Consider the following 16198-nt stretch of genomic DNA (forward strand, 5'->3'; position numbering starts at 1 on the left):
AGGGGTATGTCTCTATGTCAAGAATAATGTAAGGGTGATAGAGAGGAGTGATATTATGGAAGGGATGAGTATGGAGTTAGAATCCGTGTGGGTAGAACTCCATAGGGAAGAAGTAAAGGGAAAAGTAATTGTGGGGGTTTGCTATAGGCCACCCAACCAAAGGGAGGAGGTAGAGCTGGAATTTTTATCACTGTTGGGTAAAGTGGCAAAACTGGGATCAGTCATCATATTGGGGGACTTCAATTATCCCGACATTGACTGGGAAGAGGGGACTACACACTCACAGAAGGCCTGTCTATTCATGGAAAAGTTACAGGATAACTACATGTCTCAGTTGGTGGATTCTCCTACTAGAGAAAATGCAGTCCTGGATCTATTGATCACTAATGACCCAGACCTATTCTAGGAGGTAGGAGTCCAGGACAACCTGGGCTCTAGTGATCACAGGATGATCACATTTAGCGTAAATAACAATATAACAAGGCAAGAGGGGAACATAAGAACCCTAAACTTCAGAAGGGCAAACTTTCCCAAATTATGCTCAATGATGGAAAGGGTAAACTGGGACCAAACCCTGGGAACACTGACCACGGAGGAAAAATGGGAATGCTTTAGGAACATATTAAACAAATGCATCTTGCAGTGCATTCCTATGGGAAATAAATTTAGAAGAGACAAAGCCAAACCTGGCTGGCTAAACCGTAATGTTAAAAAACGTATTAGGGGAAAAAAAATGGCCTTCAAGAAATATAAATCAGAGGGCACGGTATCGGCTTTCGAGCAATACAAGGAGGCAAATAAGAAAAGTAAATACGAAATCAAAATGGCTAAAATCAACTTTGAGAGACAAATAGCGGATGATAGTAAAAGAACCCAAAGTAATTCTTTAAATATATCAACAGCAAAAAAACTAGGGCAGAGCATGTTGCACACATATTTAACGATGATGGGAGGATGGTTACAGAGGACACTGAAAAAGCAACCATGCTGAACGCTTTTTTCCCGTCAGTCTTTACTCATGAAAAGGAGGGGTACACTGACCATGACTGTATGGTTAGTAGTAATACACAGGACTTGCCGCTATGGCTAACAGAGGGTGAAATCAGGAAAAGGCTGGATAAAATTAACACAAATATATCACCAAGCCCGGATGGCGTACATCCAAGAGTACTCAAAGAACTTAGTAAGGTTATATCTAGACCACTGTTCGTGATCTTTGCTGACAGTATTATGACAGGAAATGTACCAGGGGATTGGAGGAAAGCAAACGTGGTACCGATATTCAAAAAAGGGCAGAGGCATGTCCCAGGAAATTATAGGCCTGTCAGTCTGACATCGATAGTATGTAAACTTCTGGAGGGGATGATAAGGGACTATATCAAAGAGTTTGCTAAAGACAACAACATCATCAGCAGTAATCAGCACGGGTTTTCAAATGGGCATTCTTGTCAAACCAATCTCTTAACATTCTATGAGGAGGTGAGCTGTGAGCTAGATAGGGGGAGACCAGTGGATGTGGTGTACCTGGATTTCGCTAAGGCGTTTGATACAGTTCCCCACAAGCGCTTAATTTATAAAATAAGGTCTGCAGGCATCGACCGCAGGGTTTGCTCTTGGATACGGAACTGGCTAAAAGGGCGTGTCCAAAGGGTGGTAATAAACAGCGCATACTCAGACTGGTCTGAGGTGGTAAGTGGGGTCCCCCAAGGCTCAGTACTGGGACCAACCTTGTTCAATTTATTCATAAACAGCATTGAGGACGGGATCAGTAGTTCTATATCAGTTTTTGCAGATGACACAAAATTGGGCAGGGCAATAACTGCACAGCATGAAGCAGATATCCTACAGAATGACCTGGACAAAATAACCGAGTGGGCAACGACATGGCAAATGAGGTTTAATGTGGAGAAGTGTAAGATTTTGCACTTGGGGACTAAAAACATAAAAGCACAATACACGTTAGGAGGGGAACCCTTGGGGGAATAAAAAATGGAGAAAGATCTGGGAGTCTTGGTAGAGGATAGACTAGGCAATAGCATGCAATGTCAAGCGGCAGCTGCCAAAGCCGGCAGAATATTAGCATGCATAAAAAAGGGATGTATTCCAGAGAAAAGACTATAATCCTTCCACTTTATAAAACTCTGGTCCGACCACATCTGGAGTACTCTGTCCAGTTCTGGTCACCAGTCCTCAGGAGGGATGTGCTGGAGCTGGAGAGAGTCCAGAGAAGGGAAACTAAACTAATTAGGGGATTGGAGGACCTTAATTATGAAGAGCGTCTGCAATCGCTTGATTTATTCTCCCTGGAGAAGAGACGCCTGAGAGGGGACATGATAGCAATTTATAAATATCTCAATGGGGATCTCAGCATAGAAAAAAAGCTATTCAGTCGAAAGGATTGCATGAGGACTTGGGGGCATACAATGCGATTGGAGGAGAAGCATTTTAACCTCAGGCAACGTGGGAGGTTATTTACTGTTAAGGCTACAAGATTGTGGAATTCTCTACCACAAGAGGTGGTTTCTGCAGGAGGTATGGAGGCTTTCAAAAGACTCTTAGACGTACATCTCAAGGAGAAAAACATTCAGGGGTATGAGAGATGATTACGGCCACACACACCTACACAGGTTGAACTGGATGGACTATGGTCTTTATTCAACCTCACCTACTATGTAACTATGTAACTATGTTGTAGTCCTGGTACAGATTTTAAGGGAAACTCCACACCAAAATTGAAAAAAAAAAAAAATGGCGTGGTGTCCCCCCCCAAAATCCATACCAGACCCTTATCCAAGCAAGCAGCCTGGCTGGCCAGAAGCTGTGCAGGAATGACGTGCCTAAACCGGACATGACGAGCGGGGCCGGTGCAGGGAATTCTGGGACGAAGAGGACACAGAAGAGGACGCCGAAGAGGACGCACTGGCTTCAGCTGCCCACACCTGAGATGGCAGCGCTGGACAAGACATTTTTAAGGTAAGTATTTCTTCTTAAAGGTAAGTGCGACCTGGGACAGTTCAGAGGCTATTCATTGTGGAATGCACTAGTCCTGACTGTCCCGGAGGTATTTTTATTCAAAAAAACTTTCCAAGGGTGGAACTCCGCTTTAAGTTTAAAATTCCCTTTTCAATTTCCTGTAATACTCTCTTTATTGAGTAGACCATATAATCTGATGATAAGTAGGCGGAGATTAATTATGTGGAGTGGGTGGAGCTTCAGGGAAGTGGGTGTGGTAAGTAATTGATAGCTGTGCTGCAAAGTGTCCCTGTAAATTGTTTTCAAATGTTGGAAACTATGTTAATGTAGCCTAACTTGTACAAGTTCTCTTCTTCTTGATATTGAACAGTAAACCAAAAGCAGCCAACCTTCCAATGTGTGAATGGGTTCTATACATAGTTATGGATACGGGGATACGAATACATCAGATGGTAATTGAGATGGCAGGATTGGCATCCTCAGGAAAGTTGTCTTTAACCACTTATGGACCACCCCACGCAGATATACTGTGGCAGGGCGGCCCTCCTGTACCTGTACGTGACTTTGTGCATAGGGTCTGGGGAATGCGCACCGCCGACGCGCTTACGCTGTGATTGGACACCCGTGACCAGCTGATCATTCACTGCCTATGTAAATAAGGTGGACCGCCATTCTGTCAGAAACGAAGATGGAGATGCAGAAACACAGGTCTCTGTCTTCCTCCACTTAAACCCTCCCCCACACACTTAGTAAGGACTCCTAGGAGCACACTTAACCCTTTGACCGCCCCCGATGATAACCCCTTCCCTGCCAGTGTCCAGTGTCATTTGTACAGTGACAGTGCATTTTTTTAACACTGATCACTGTATTCGTGTCACTGGTCCCTAAAAAGTGTTAAAAGTGTCAGTTAGGTGTCCAATTTGTCCGCTGCAATGTCGCAGTCTTGCTAAAAATAGCTAATCGCTGCCATTACTAGTGAAAAAATTTTTTTTAAAAATTAAATTAAAATATCCCATAGCTTGTAGATGCTATAACATTTGCGCAAACCAATCAATATACACTTATTGTGATTTTTTTTTTTTTTTTTACCAAAAATATGTAGCAGAATACATATTGGCTTAAATTAACCACTTTAGCCCCAGAGGATTTGGCTGCTCAATGACCAGGCCCTATTTTGCGATTCGGCACTGCGTTACCTTAACGGACAATTGCGTCCGATGCTGTAACCAAACAAAATTGATGTCCTTTTTTTCCCCACAAATAGAGCTTTCTTTTGGTGGTATTTGATCACCTGTGCGATTTTTATTGTTTGCGCTATAAACAAAAAAAGAGCGACAATTTTGAAAAAATTGCAATATTTTTCACATTCTTTTATATGAAATTCTCAAAAAAAAAAAAAAAAAAGTAAAAATATAAATTGTTTAACATTTTAGGCCACTTAGTTTTCTGCTACATATTTTTGGTAAAAAAAATGGCAATAAGCGTATTTTGATTGGTTTGCACAAAAGTTATTGCGTTTACTAACTACGGCAAATATTTGTCATTTTTATTGTTTTTTTTTTAATAGTAATGACAGGGATCTGCGATTTTTTTTTTTTTGCGGGACTGCGACATTGCGGCGGACAGATCGGACCCCTAACTGACATTTTTGACACTTTTGGGGGTACCAGTGACATTACTACAGTAATCAGTGCTATAAATATGCACTGTTACTGTAAACTGGCAGGGAAGGGGTTAACAGTATTAACAGTATGTGTGATCAAGGGGTTAAATGTGTCCCTAGAGGCGTGATTCTTACTGTCAGGGGGTGTGGCTTGTGATCTAAACACAGAGACATGCAATCCTATATAGTAGGCCCACATTGCCTCTGTGATCACTTCAGGGAGAATGACAGACGGCTGTGTTTACATCAGCCGTCTGTCCTTCTCTTTCTGCTGCGGGAGATCGCGAGTGGCCGGCGGCCATCGGAGCCGCTTTTCACAAGCACTGGCTCCCCAGCTAATGAGCGGGGTAGGAGCGTGCCGCCGGCAGCGCGCACTCGCCCCCTAGAGTCTCCTGAGCGAGCGACATAGTATAACGTCGCTTTGCCCAGGAGCGGCTCCCTGCCGCAGTAAAATTGCGGTAAGCGGTCGTTATGTGGGTAATGAGTACATTTGATTTTTTACATTTTTTTTATTGGATATATTTTATAGCAGAAAGTAAAAGATGTTTTTTTTTTTTTTTTCAAAATTGTCATTTTTTTTTTTTGTTTATAGCGCAAAAAATATAAACCGCAGAGGTGATCAAATACCACTAAAAGAAAGCTCAATTTGTGTGAAAAAAGGGCATGAATTTTATTTGGGTACAGTGTCACACGTTTGCGCAATTGTCAGTGAAAATAACCCAGTGCTGTATCACCAAAAATGGCCTGGTCGTGAAGGGGGGTAAACCTTCTGGGGCTGGAGTGGTTAATAGGCTGCATATTCTGGGAACACTGAGCTAATACACTGACAAATAGAAACAGAAAAAACTAGGTCTCTTGCTAGGAACCAACATGCAGGGAAAGCGGGAGGCGGAGGAGTTAGGGAACTGCACGCTCACCCGGAAGCTCTAGCGATAGGCTGTGTTGTGAAGCCACTAGCGGCTTGCACCCACGTGGTTATCGCTTTGCTGCCTGGAGTGAACATGGCAGCGGAGAAGACAAGTCGGGGCAGCGTTCTGTTCACCGGGTACCGGTCTTTGGGCTTGTACAGTAACCACATCCCCCATGTAGTCAGATACCACAAGAGGCACAAGGAGTTCTACGTGGTGACCGCCGTGGGGAAAAGCTTCCTCACTTATAATGTGAGTACGAGATACACAGGGCAGTGCAATGCTAATCACGTGTCACCCCCAGGCTGAGGCTGCAGGGAGCCCAGTGTCAGCACACACAGCTATCTTATCCTATACTACACCACAACACAACCTTCCAGGGCTTACTGACCCCCTAGGAATGCAAGTAATATTTATCTCAGAGAACTCATGTAATGATATAGTCAGTCCAGACATCCAAACCCCAGCGCATGGAGTTGGATCTATATGGTGCAATTGAAAGCAGGTGTGTTCCCCACGTGTTGGGCAGTCCATTCATTTCAATGGACTGCCCGATGCGTGAGAAATGTTAAAAAGTAGTCCCCCGAAACACACACCGTGTTTGTGTGTGAAAATCTGTGCGTTCGTAGATGCCATTAACAATGGCACCGCTGTCCGTCTGATAAATGGCAGCATGTTTCTCTGCATGTCAGGAAAGCACACATTTTGCAAGCATTCTAACACACAGGTCAGAACCTAGCCTTAAGTAGAACTAAAGACAAAACTCTTCATTTTGGATAGAACTGAAAGCGGAGTTCCACTCATTTTTACGTTTAATAAAAGTCAGCAGCTACAAAAAGCATAGCTACTGACTTTTAATAAACACACTTATCTGTCCCATAGTCCACGATGCGGCCACCCGAAGCTTTGCTCCTCTCTCTCGCCTCTCCCCGGCGCTGGCATCACAAATGTGACAGCTTGCAGCTTCGTAGCCGGGTGTGCACTGCGCCTCCTCATTGCCCGTGCAATTTTCTGGGACCTGTGACGTGTCTGAGAGGAGAACTTCTGCTCGAGTCGCCTAGGCTGCCCGAGTGGGAGCTGGGTACCTCTCAAAACTAGGTACCCGCTACCCCCCCCCCCCCAAAAAATAAAATTAAATGCCAAATGTGGCATGTGAGGGGATAAGTGTTGGGGACTTTCAGAACCGGACAGCTGGGGAACTCCCTACGAGGCCTTGGGAGCACAACAGAGACTTCTGACAACGGAGTAGAGTCAAAGCATGTTTGTTTATTTCAGGAAATGTCCCGAGCATATATACAATTTGAACAGCAGAGAGATTGATTCCATGATCAGGGGTTTGGTTTTAGTATGACTCACGGTCACATGACATGTTTTGGCATACTACACAAGTTAGAATATTGTCATAACAAACTTACCAATCAATATGTTCTCATATGAAACTATTTCTGCAAAGCCAGGCATATCTGATTAAACAAGATGTTATGACTATGAATCAAGCATAGTTGCATAAAAAAAAAAGAATATACAGCATGAAAACGCTATCAACCCTTCAGTAAGGAGTGCTTAAAACAGAAGTTCCACTTTTGGGTGGAACTCTGCTTTAGGTCAGAAAATAAAGTCCTGATAGAACACGTCAGGGTGGCCCCTTTTGCTGGTATAGCTACAGTGCCTTTCGAAAGTATTCGGCCCCCTTGAACTTTTCGACCTTTTGCCACATTTCAGGCTTCAAACATAAAGATATAAAACTGTAATTTTTTTAAGTGAAGAATCAACAAGTGGGACACAATCATGAAGTGGAACAAAATTTATTGGATATTTCAAACTTTAACAAATAAAAAACTGAAAAATTGGGCGTGCAAAATTATTCAGCCCCCTTAAGGTAATTTATTACATCTGGCCCTTTGACTACAAACGTGAACATCCTCTACTGCAGTTTGAAGACCCTCAGGATATCTTATGAGCCTATTTGACCCTTTTGTCATATAAGTTGGGTCCATTTGTTCCGGTGAGCATAATCATATGTCTTTCCTCTTGGTGTTGGAATCTGTTGTCCTACGTGGATCACGCACATCACCCTGGAATTGATTTTTACGTTTTTGCACTTGGGACTTTTATGATATTTTAGTCACATTGCTCACTTTAATCATTGTACTTCTTTATTTTTAAGCGCTGCATGTAAGTCCCCATTCACACTAGCGCGACTTGTCAGGCGACTTGGTCGTCTGACAAGTCGCGGTGGGTCACCTGCCATTGATTAGCACAGGACCCGTTCTAATAGGAGCGACACAAGTCGCTCCGACTTAGAAAAAGGGTCCTGTACTACTTTGGGGCGACCTGCATTGACTGCAAGTAGCGTCGCCCCTGTCTGAAAGGGGTCTTATTCTATACATAGTTGTTTTTTCTGCCAAAAGCTTTACTACATTGCATTATTACATTTGTAAATGTTTTTGAAGAGAAGAATAAACTGTTCCTGATGGTGCTTGTTATCGTTTTCTTAGGTCAACAGACTTGGTCAAGTTGCCGTCAGTAAGTATAACATATTGAAATGATTCCATCTGTCATTTTGGTTTAAATTCTCCTCTTGCTGTCCCCTTCCCCTTTTCTGTCACTGATCTATGGCATATGTTAGTGGCATCAGGGGTAGGATGTGGGGAGTGTATATGTGTGGTAGAGCTGCACAATTAATCGTTAAAAAAAATCACAAGCTCAATTCCCCCCCCATCTTAAAACAGCATTTCCTCGATTCTTACAGAGAGTGTTCTCTGCTCCCTCACAGCTTATCAACAGGCTGCTAGATAACTATAAACACAATGCTTTACAATGTATAATTTCATTCTTTTATATCAAGGAATTAACTTCTGTAAGTGAGGACAGTTTAGTCTCACATGTGTTCAATGCAGGAACGCTGCTAATATGCAGCGTGATCCCGCATCGCATCCGCACCTCTGGCAGTTCACACTGCCATATGCAATACACAGGGGGTGTCAATTACAAGTTAACGACACCCCCAGTTGCGATCGCATATCGCAGTGCAATCTGCAAGTTCACACAGAATCAGATAGCACTAGTGTGAACCACTATTCGATCCGATTCTGCTGCGAGTAAAAAAAGCCTCAATTCGTACCGCACATGAGATCGCATGTAATTTAGGAGCAGTGCGCTCCGAATTGCATGCGATCTCCGCAATCGCACTAATGTGAACCAGGGCTTAAAGAGGAAGTAAACTGGCTGAAAAAAGATGTGGAAAAAAAAAACCTGTAAAGACAAAGTCATAATGAGCTAGTATGCATCGCACAATTTATGAAGTACTTACCTAAAAACAAAGCCCCCCCGCAGTGCCGACAGGACGGCCGACATGTTCGGCCATCCTGCTTCCTGGATCTCGTCCTCCGGTCATCTGATTGGCCAGAGGCGCGGTTACATCACTCCCGCGCATGCGCGCAGGAGCCACCGTTCACAGCACTGGGCTCTGAAGGAACGGCACGGGTGGCCGTTCCTTCAGAGCGCATGCGCCAATGACGTCTTCGGCTGCATGCACTGTAAATATCTCCTAAACGGTACATGTTAGGAGATATTTATAGCAGCTATAGGTAAGCCTTAATTTAGGCTTACCTATAGGTAGATGTCAACAAAGTGGGTTTACAACCACTTTAAAGACTAAGCCTTTTTGTGATACAAGTTAAAATCAGTATTTTTTGCTAGAAAATTACTTGGAACCCCCAAAACATTCTATATGTATTTTTTAACAGAGACCCTGGAGAATAAAACGGCGATCGTTGCAAACTTTTATGTTGCACTGTATTTGCGTAGAAGTCTTTCAAATGCAGTTTTTTGGGAAAAAATACACTTTAATGGATTTAAAAAACAAAAAAACAAAACAGTTAAGTTAGCCCAATTCGTTTCTAGAACGTAAAAGATGCTTTTGCGCCCAGAATCGTGTTCTTTATTCTAATCCTTATTCTCATTTTATCCAGAATCGCGCAGCTCTAATGTGTGTGTATATGTATATATATATATATATATACAGATATATCTCATAAATTTAGAATATCATGAAAAAGTTAACTTCTTTCAGTAATTCAATTAAAAAAATGAAACTCATATTTTATCTAGATGCATTACACTCGGAGTGATATATTTCAAGCATTTCTTTCTTTTATTTTGATAATTATGGCTTACAGCTGGTTAAAACCCAAAATTCTGTATCTCAGAAAATTAGAATGTTACATAAGACCAATTAAAAAAATAAATAAATAAATACAGAAATATTGACTTTCCGAAAATACTTGGTTGGGGTCCTTTTGCATGAATTACTGCATTAAGGCTGCGTGGCATGGAGGTGATCAACTTGTGGCACTGCTGAGGTGTTATGGAAGCCCAGGTTGCTTAAGCCTTCAGCTTGTCTGCATTGTTGGGTCTGGTGTCTCTCATTTTCCTCTTGACAATATCCCACAGATTCTCTATGGGGTTTAGGTCAGGCGAGTTTGCTGGCCAATCAAGCACAGTGATAACATGATTGTTAAACCCGGTATTGGTACTTTTGGCAGTGTGGGCAGGTGCCAGGTCCTGCTGGAAAATGAAATCAGCATCTCCATAAAGCTGGTCAGCAGAGGGAAGCGTGAAGTGCTCTAGAATTTCCTGGTAGAGGGCTGCACTGACTTTGAACTAGATAAAACACAGTGGACCAACACCAGCATATGACATGGCTCCCCAAATCATTACTGTCTGTGGAAACTTCACACTGAACCTCATGCAACTTGGATTCTGTGCCTCTCCACTCTTCCTCCAGACTCTGGGACCTTGATTTCCAAATGAAATTCAACATTTTCCAGTCTGTAATGATTTGGGAAGCCATGCCATCTGCTGGTATTGGTCCGCTGTGTTTTATCAAGTTGAATATCAGCACAGCCCTCTACCAGGAAATTCTAGAGCACTTCATGCTTCCGTCTCCTAACCAGCTTAATGGAGATGCTGATTTCATTTTCCAGCAGGACTTGGCATCTGCCCACACTGCCAAAAGTACCAATACCGGGTTTAATGATCATGGTATTACTGTGCTTAAATGGCCAGCAAACTTGCCTGACCTAACCCCCATAGAGAATCTGTGGGATATTGTCAAGAGGACGATCAGACACCAGACCCAACAATGCAGACGAGCTGAAGGCCGCTATCGAAGCATCCTGGGCTTCCATAACACCTCAGCTATGGCATGCCACATTGATGCAGTAATTAATGCAAAAGGAGCCCCGACCGACTATTGAGTGCATACTATACTGTACATGAACACACTTTTCAGTAAACCAAATTTTCTGTATTAAAAATCCTTCTTTTTTTTTTTTTTTTGGTCTTAAGTAACATTATAATTTTCTGAGATACTGAATTTTAGGTTTTAACCAGCTGTAAGCCATAATTATCAAAATAAGAGAAAGAAATGCTTGAAATATATCACTCCGTGTTTAACACATGTATATAAAATATGAGTTTCACTTTTTTAATAGAATTATTACTGAAATTACATTTTTAATGATATTCTAATTTTATGAGATGCACCTGTGTGTGTGTGTATATATATATATATATATAATATAAATATACAGGTCCTTTTCAAAAAAATAAGCATATTGTGATAAAGTTCATTATTTTCTGTAATGTACTGATAAACATTAGACTTTCATATATTTTAGATTCATTACACACAACTGAAGTAGTGCAAGCCTTTTATTGTTTTAATATTGATGATTTTGGCATACAGCTCATGAAAACCCAAAATTCCTATCTCAAAAAATTAGCATATCATGAAAAGGTTCTCTAAACGAGCTATTAACCTAATCATCGGAATCAACTAATTAACTCTAAACACCTGCAAAAGATTCCTGAGGCTTTTAAAAACTCCCAGCCTGGTTCATTACTCAAAACCGCAATCATGGGTAAGACTGCCGACCTGACTGCTGTCCAGAAGGCCATCATTGACACCCTCAAGCAAGAGGGTAAGACACAGAAATTTCTGAACGAATAGGCTGTTCCCAGAGTGCTGTATCAAGGCACGTCAGTGGGAAGTCTGTGAGAAGGAAAAAGTGTGGCAGAAAACGCTGCATAACGAGAAGAGGTGACCGGACCCTGAGGAAGATTGTGGAGAAGGACCGATTCCAGACCTTGGGGGACCTGCGGAAGCAGTGGACTGAGTCTGGAGTAGAAACATCTAAAGCCACCGTGTACAGGCGTGTGCAGGAAATGGGCTACAGGTGCCGCATTCCCCAGGTCAAGCCACTTTTGAACCAGAAACAGCGGCAGAAGCGCCTGACCTGGGCTACATAGAAGCAGCACTGGACTGTTGCTCAGTGGTCCAAAGTACTTTTTTTGGATGAAAGCAAATTTTGCATGTCATTCGGAAATCAAGTTGCCAGAGTCTGGAGGAAGACTGGGGAGAGGGAAATGCCAAAATGCCTGAAGTCCAGTGTCAAGTACCCACAGTCAGTGATGGTTTGGGGTGCCATGTCAGCTGCTGGTGTTGGTCCACTGTGTTTTATCAAGGGCAGGGTCAATGCAGCTAGCTATCGGGAGATTTTGGAGCACTTCATGCTTCCATCTGCTGAAAAGCTTTATGGAGATGAAGATTTCATTTTTCAGCAGGACCTGGCACCTGCTCACAGTGCCAAAACCACTGGTAAATGGTTTACTGACCATGGTATTACAGTGCTCAATTGGCCTGCCAACTCTCCTGACCTGAACCCCATAGAGAATCTGTGGGATGTTGTGAAGAGAAAGTTGAGAGACACAAGACCCAACACTCTGGATGAGCTCAAGGCCGCTATCGAAGCATCCTGGGCCTCCATAACACCTCAGCAGTGCCACAGGCTGATTGCCTCCATGCCACGCCGCATTGAAGCAGTCATTTCTGCAAAAGGATTCCCAACCAAGTATTGAGTGCATAACTGAACATAATTATTTGAAGGTTGACTTTTTTTGTATTAAAAACACTTTTCTTTTATTGGTCGGATGAAATATGCTAATTTTTTGAGATAGGAATTTTGGGTTTTCATGAGCTGTATGCCAAAATCATCAATATTAAAACAATAAAAGGCTTGCACTACTTCAGTTGTGTGTAATGAATCTAAAATATATGAAAGTCTAATGTTTATCAGTACATTACAGAAAATAATGAACTTTATCACAATATGCTAATTTTTTTAAAGGACCTGTGTGTATGTATATATGTATATATATATATATATATATATATATATATATATATATATATATATATATATATATATATATATATATATATATATAATCTCAAAGCCAGCTTTCAGATGTGATTGGGCAGCTGTACAGATGCCTGAAAGCTTTCACAGACCCCCCCGAAATTGCAGGTCAAACCCATATCCCCCATCATGCATCCTGGGCTCCGCTGTCCCACCTGTGGGTAAAAGGGAGGCCAGTAAACATTTGTTTGCTGATCTTCCCTACCTAGTAAGAACCTGGAAGTAACATGTCATCTGGTTTCTGCTGTCACTTCCAGTGTCTGGGGCCAGGAAAGAAGCTAATAAAATACCACGAGCACCTTGGAGTGAGAGAAATAATTCTAAGCCCATTATAAATGGTTAATTCTAAAGTAAAAGCCTTTACAGGCCATCAAAAATTTGCTGATATGTTGTATTTATGTGACCTGACATTAACTTATTGTTTTTACTGGAAATTTCGGGCTTCATAAACCTTTGCACTAATATTGCTTGACATACAAAATTGGAACTACCACTATTTTATTCTCCTGGCGCTTTGCTTTCAGAAAGTACATAAAGTTTGAAGTTTCTAATCTTAAGGCCTAAAATAATTTTTTTAAACGGGTGCAATGGTTAAAGCATTTATCAATATTTTCACACTTATGATGATAGTGTGTGTACCTGACCATTTGTCTAAACTGAAAATTCAGTCTGATTTATCAAAGTCATTTCAATTAAAATGTTAATCTCAGTCCACCTCATAGTTGTAGCAACCACACTTATATGTGAACTTGCTATCTCCTGCAGGTTTTATTATTATTTTGAAGGGTAATAAACTACTAACTACTAAAGCTCAGTGATGTAACCGCTCCATACCACAGACTTCATGCCAATTTGGATTTAATCTACCTTTTTTGGCAATTTTAGGCAATGCTCTTCCAGAAGACATTAATTGTCTGGCTGCAGATCGCATGCTGGTATTTGTATCTCATGGGAACCTTCTTAAGGCATTTGCAAAAAACAAAGAGGTATGTGATTAACAATATTTTTTGAAGATTTATAAATTCTCTCATTTCCACACTAGAGCCATTGATGATTGTTTTAAAATGTGATGTAAGTGAACCTGTCAAAGTAATCCATAAAAGTAAAAAAAAGTAAAAATAACAAACACGCAAAAAAAAAATTGTATAATCATCCACTTGTCCCACTGCCCCTTCCGCAAATCTTCACCCTGTTCAAGTGCTATTACCTTTGGCAGAATCTTCACATCCAACACATTTGTAGGTGTGCTTAATGCTTGGCCTCCCACTGCACTGTGATTTCTTCCTCTGGCCCCCTACATCGGTACTGTGTCAGAAGTGTGTCTGTTGTAAAAATGTTGCCATAGATCTTGGACAGTCAGGGACATGTAGGAATTAAGTCATGAATTGCTTGAGTTCCAAAGTAAACCAATTTTTTTTGTACCAAAGAAGTACAGCCAATGCTCGTTTGGCTGTGCGTCTATAAATCACAGGAGTGCAGTTAGTTTTTCTCGCCTGTGAACTTTTTTCAGCAGAGTTTCGCAGGGTAGAGGTGCCGGTGGACAGGTGCTGCATCGGTCTGATGCTGCATCCTCCTAGGTAAGAATGTTTGTTTTTTTTTGCCAAACTAACCTGCCTCTCTTTTAAAACTGAAGTCTAGGCAAAAACTTTATTGGGTCATGAGCTAGATCAGGGTTTCTCAACCAGTGTGCCGCGGCACACAGGTGTGCCGTGAAGAGTCCCCAGGTGTGCCGCGGCAAAATGACCCTAATTTGCAGCAATCTTATAGAAAAAAAGCTTTTTCTTGCAGCAATCTTATAAAAAAAAAAAAAGTTTTCCATATGGTTTTGCCAGAAGGGACAGCTAAATTCCCTTCCCGCTGCCAAATACGCTCGGGAAGCTGTGCGGGCCTCCCGACCGTGTCGTGCCAACCAATGACGTCATCGGTTGCTATGGGAGGATCGGCATACGAAGTGCTTGCTGGGAGGTGAGAGCTGCGGGTCCCAGGAGATGCTGTTGGCTGGCGCACTTTGAGTTACAGCAGAGTGTGTGAGAAGAGAAATAACAGGGAAGAGGCGCTTCAGTGACGAATCTGGCTTTGTGAATTACATGAATTACATTGAATGATATATGACTGTCATTAACTTTACCTGGTATTGCTTTCACCAATATTTTTTTTTTTTTTTTTTAAGTAATATAAGTATACATAAGATATGTAGGTTTTAAATACTGTATTATTGATAATGGAAACTGCACTTCTTTTTTTTATGTTGTATTCCGCTTGCGCATCTGCTTCAGTTTGGCCGCAGTGCAGGTGCAAGTGGAATACAAAATAAAAAAGACGTGCAGTTTCCGTTAAAAAGAATCCTGCAAGAATAGAGCGGTTGTGTAGATCGTCCCAGGCTTAAGTATCCCATTGACTTAAGTAACAATTTAATTTTTTGGACATTTTTTAGTTGGTGTGCCTCGAGATTCTGCCAGATTGTAAACGGTGCCTTGGTTGAAAAAGGGTTGAAAAACACTGATAGATACCAATATTTGTTTCTCTTATGGTGGGTGCTCCACTGGTGTCTACTGCTTATTCCTTGAATAAAGGGTATTTACATGCAGCCTCTGACAGTGATGTCACCGCTGATCTGGTTGTGAAATTGATAGTTAGGACTTATCTTAGCAATCAAAGCAGTTTTGTTTGCTGTGCAGCTCCTCTATTCAGAAAATGTTTTCTATTCTTTTAAAAAAATTCAAGTCATTCTCTGATTGAACAGGGGACGTATGAACTTCACAATTTATCTTTTGCTCAAGCACCAAACTTTTTTTTTTTTTTTTTTTTTGCTGGCAGATGTTTACACATATCTGATTGTTTTTGACCTTGGCCTAATTTTTTTGTTAACTGATGTCCTTTTCTAGATAGAGTAAGTGCCGGTTCACATTTGTGCGATGCGGCAACGCTGCGAATATACAGCGTGTTCCTGCATCGCATCCGCACCCCTGGCAGTTCACACTGCCAAATGTGATACGCTGGGGGTGTCAATTCAAAGTTAACGATACCCCCAGATCAGATCGCATATCGCAGTGCGATCTGAGAGTTCGTACAGAATCGGATCAAACTAGTGTGAACCACCTTGCGATCCGATTCTGCTACGGACCAAAAAAGGGTCATGTGCGTGTTCAGTGCGATTGCGGTGCGAATTCAGCCATACAAACTGTATGGCTGAAATTTGCACCGCACAGACATCGCATGTAATTTTAGGAGCAGTGCGCTCCGAATTACATGCGATCTCTGTGATGGCATCAATGTGAACCGGCACTAAGGGAGGGTTATATAACCCCTGTTGGCTTATTTTTTGCCATATGTGCCCTGTTGTGGAGATTTCCTTCACTTCCTTTCTTATAGCTAAAACAGGAAGTGAG

General features: G+C 41.8%; 1 protein-coding gene across 1 annotated transcript in view; it reads left to right on the forward strand.

The window, feature by feature from the left end:
- Positions 1-5561: 5561 nt before the first annotated feature.
- WDR36 (WD repeat domain 36) overlaps positions 5562-16198 on the forward strand; it is a 129588-nt gene continuing 118951 nt past the window's right edge. The window contains 3 exon segments of the mRNA XM_082269281.1: positions 5562-5796; positions 8043-8070; positions 13695-13795. Coding sequence (XP_082125407.1) covers positions 5638-5796; positions 8043-8070; positions 13695-13795 — 288 coding nt within the window. The 5' untranslated portion in view covers positions 5562-5637.

Source organism: Pelophylax lessonae (genome assembly GCF_965119305.1).
Source record: "Pelophylax lessonae genome assembly, chromosome: 1".
In the NCBI taxonomy this organism is placed as follows: Eukaryota; Metazoa; Chordata; class Amphibia; order Anura; family Ranidae; genus Pelophylax; species Pelophylax lessonae.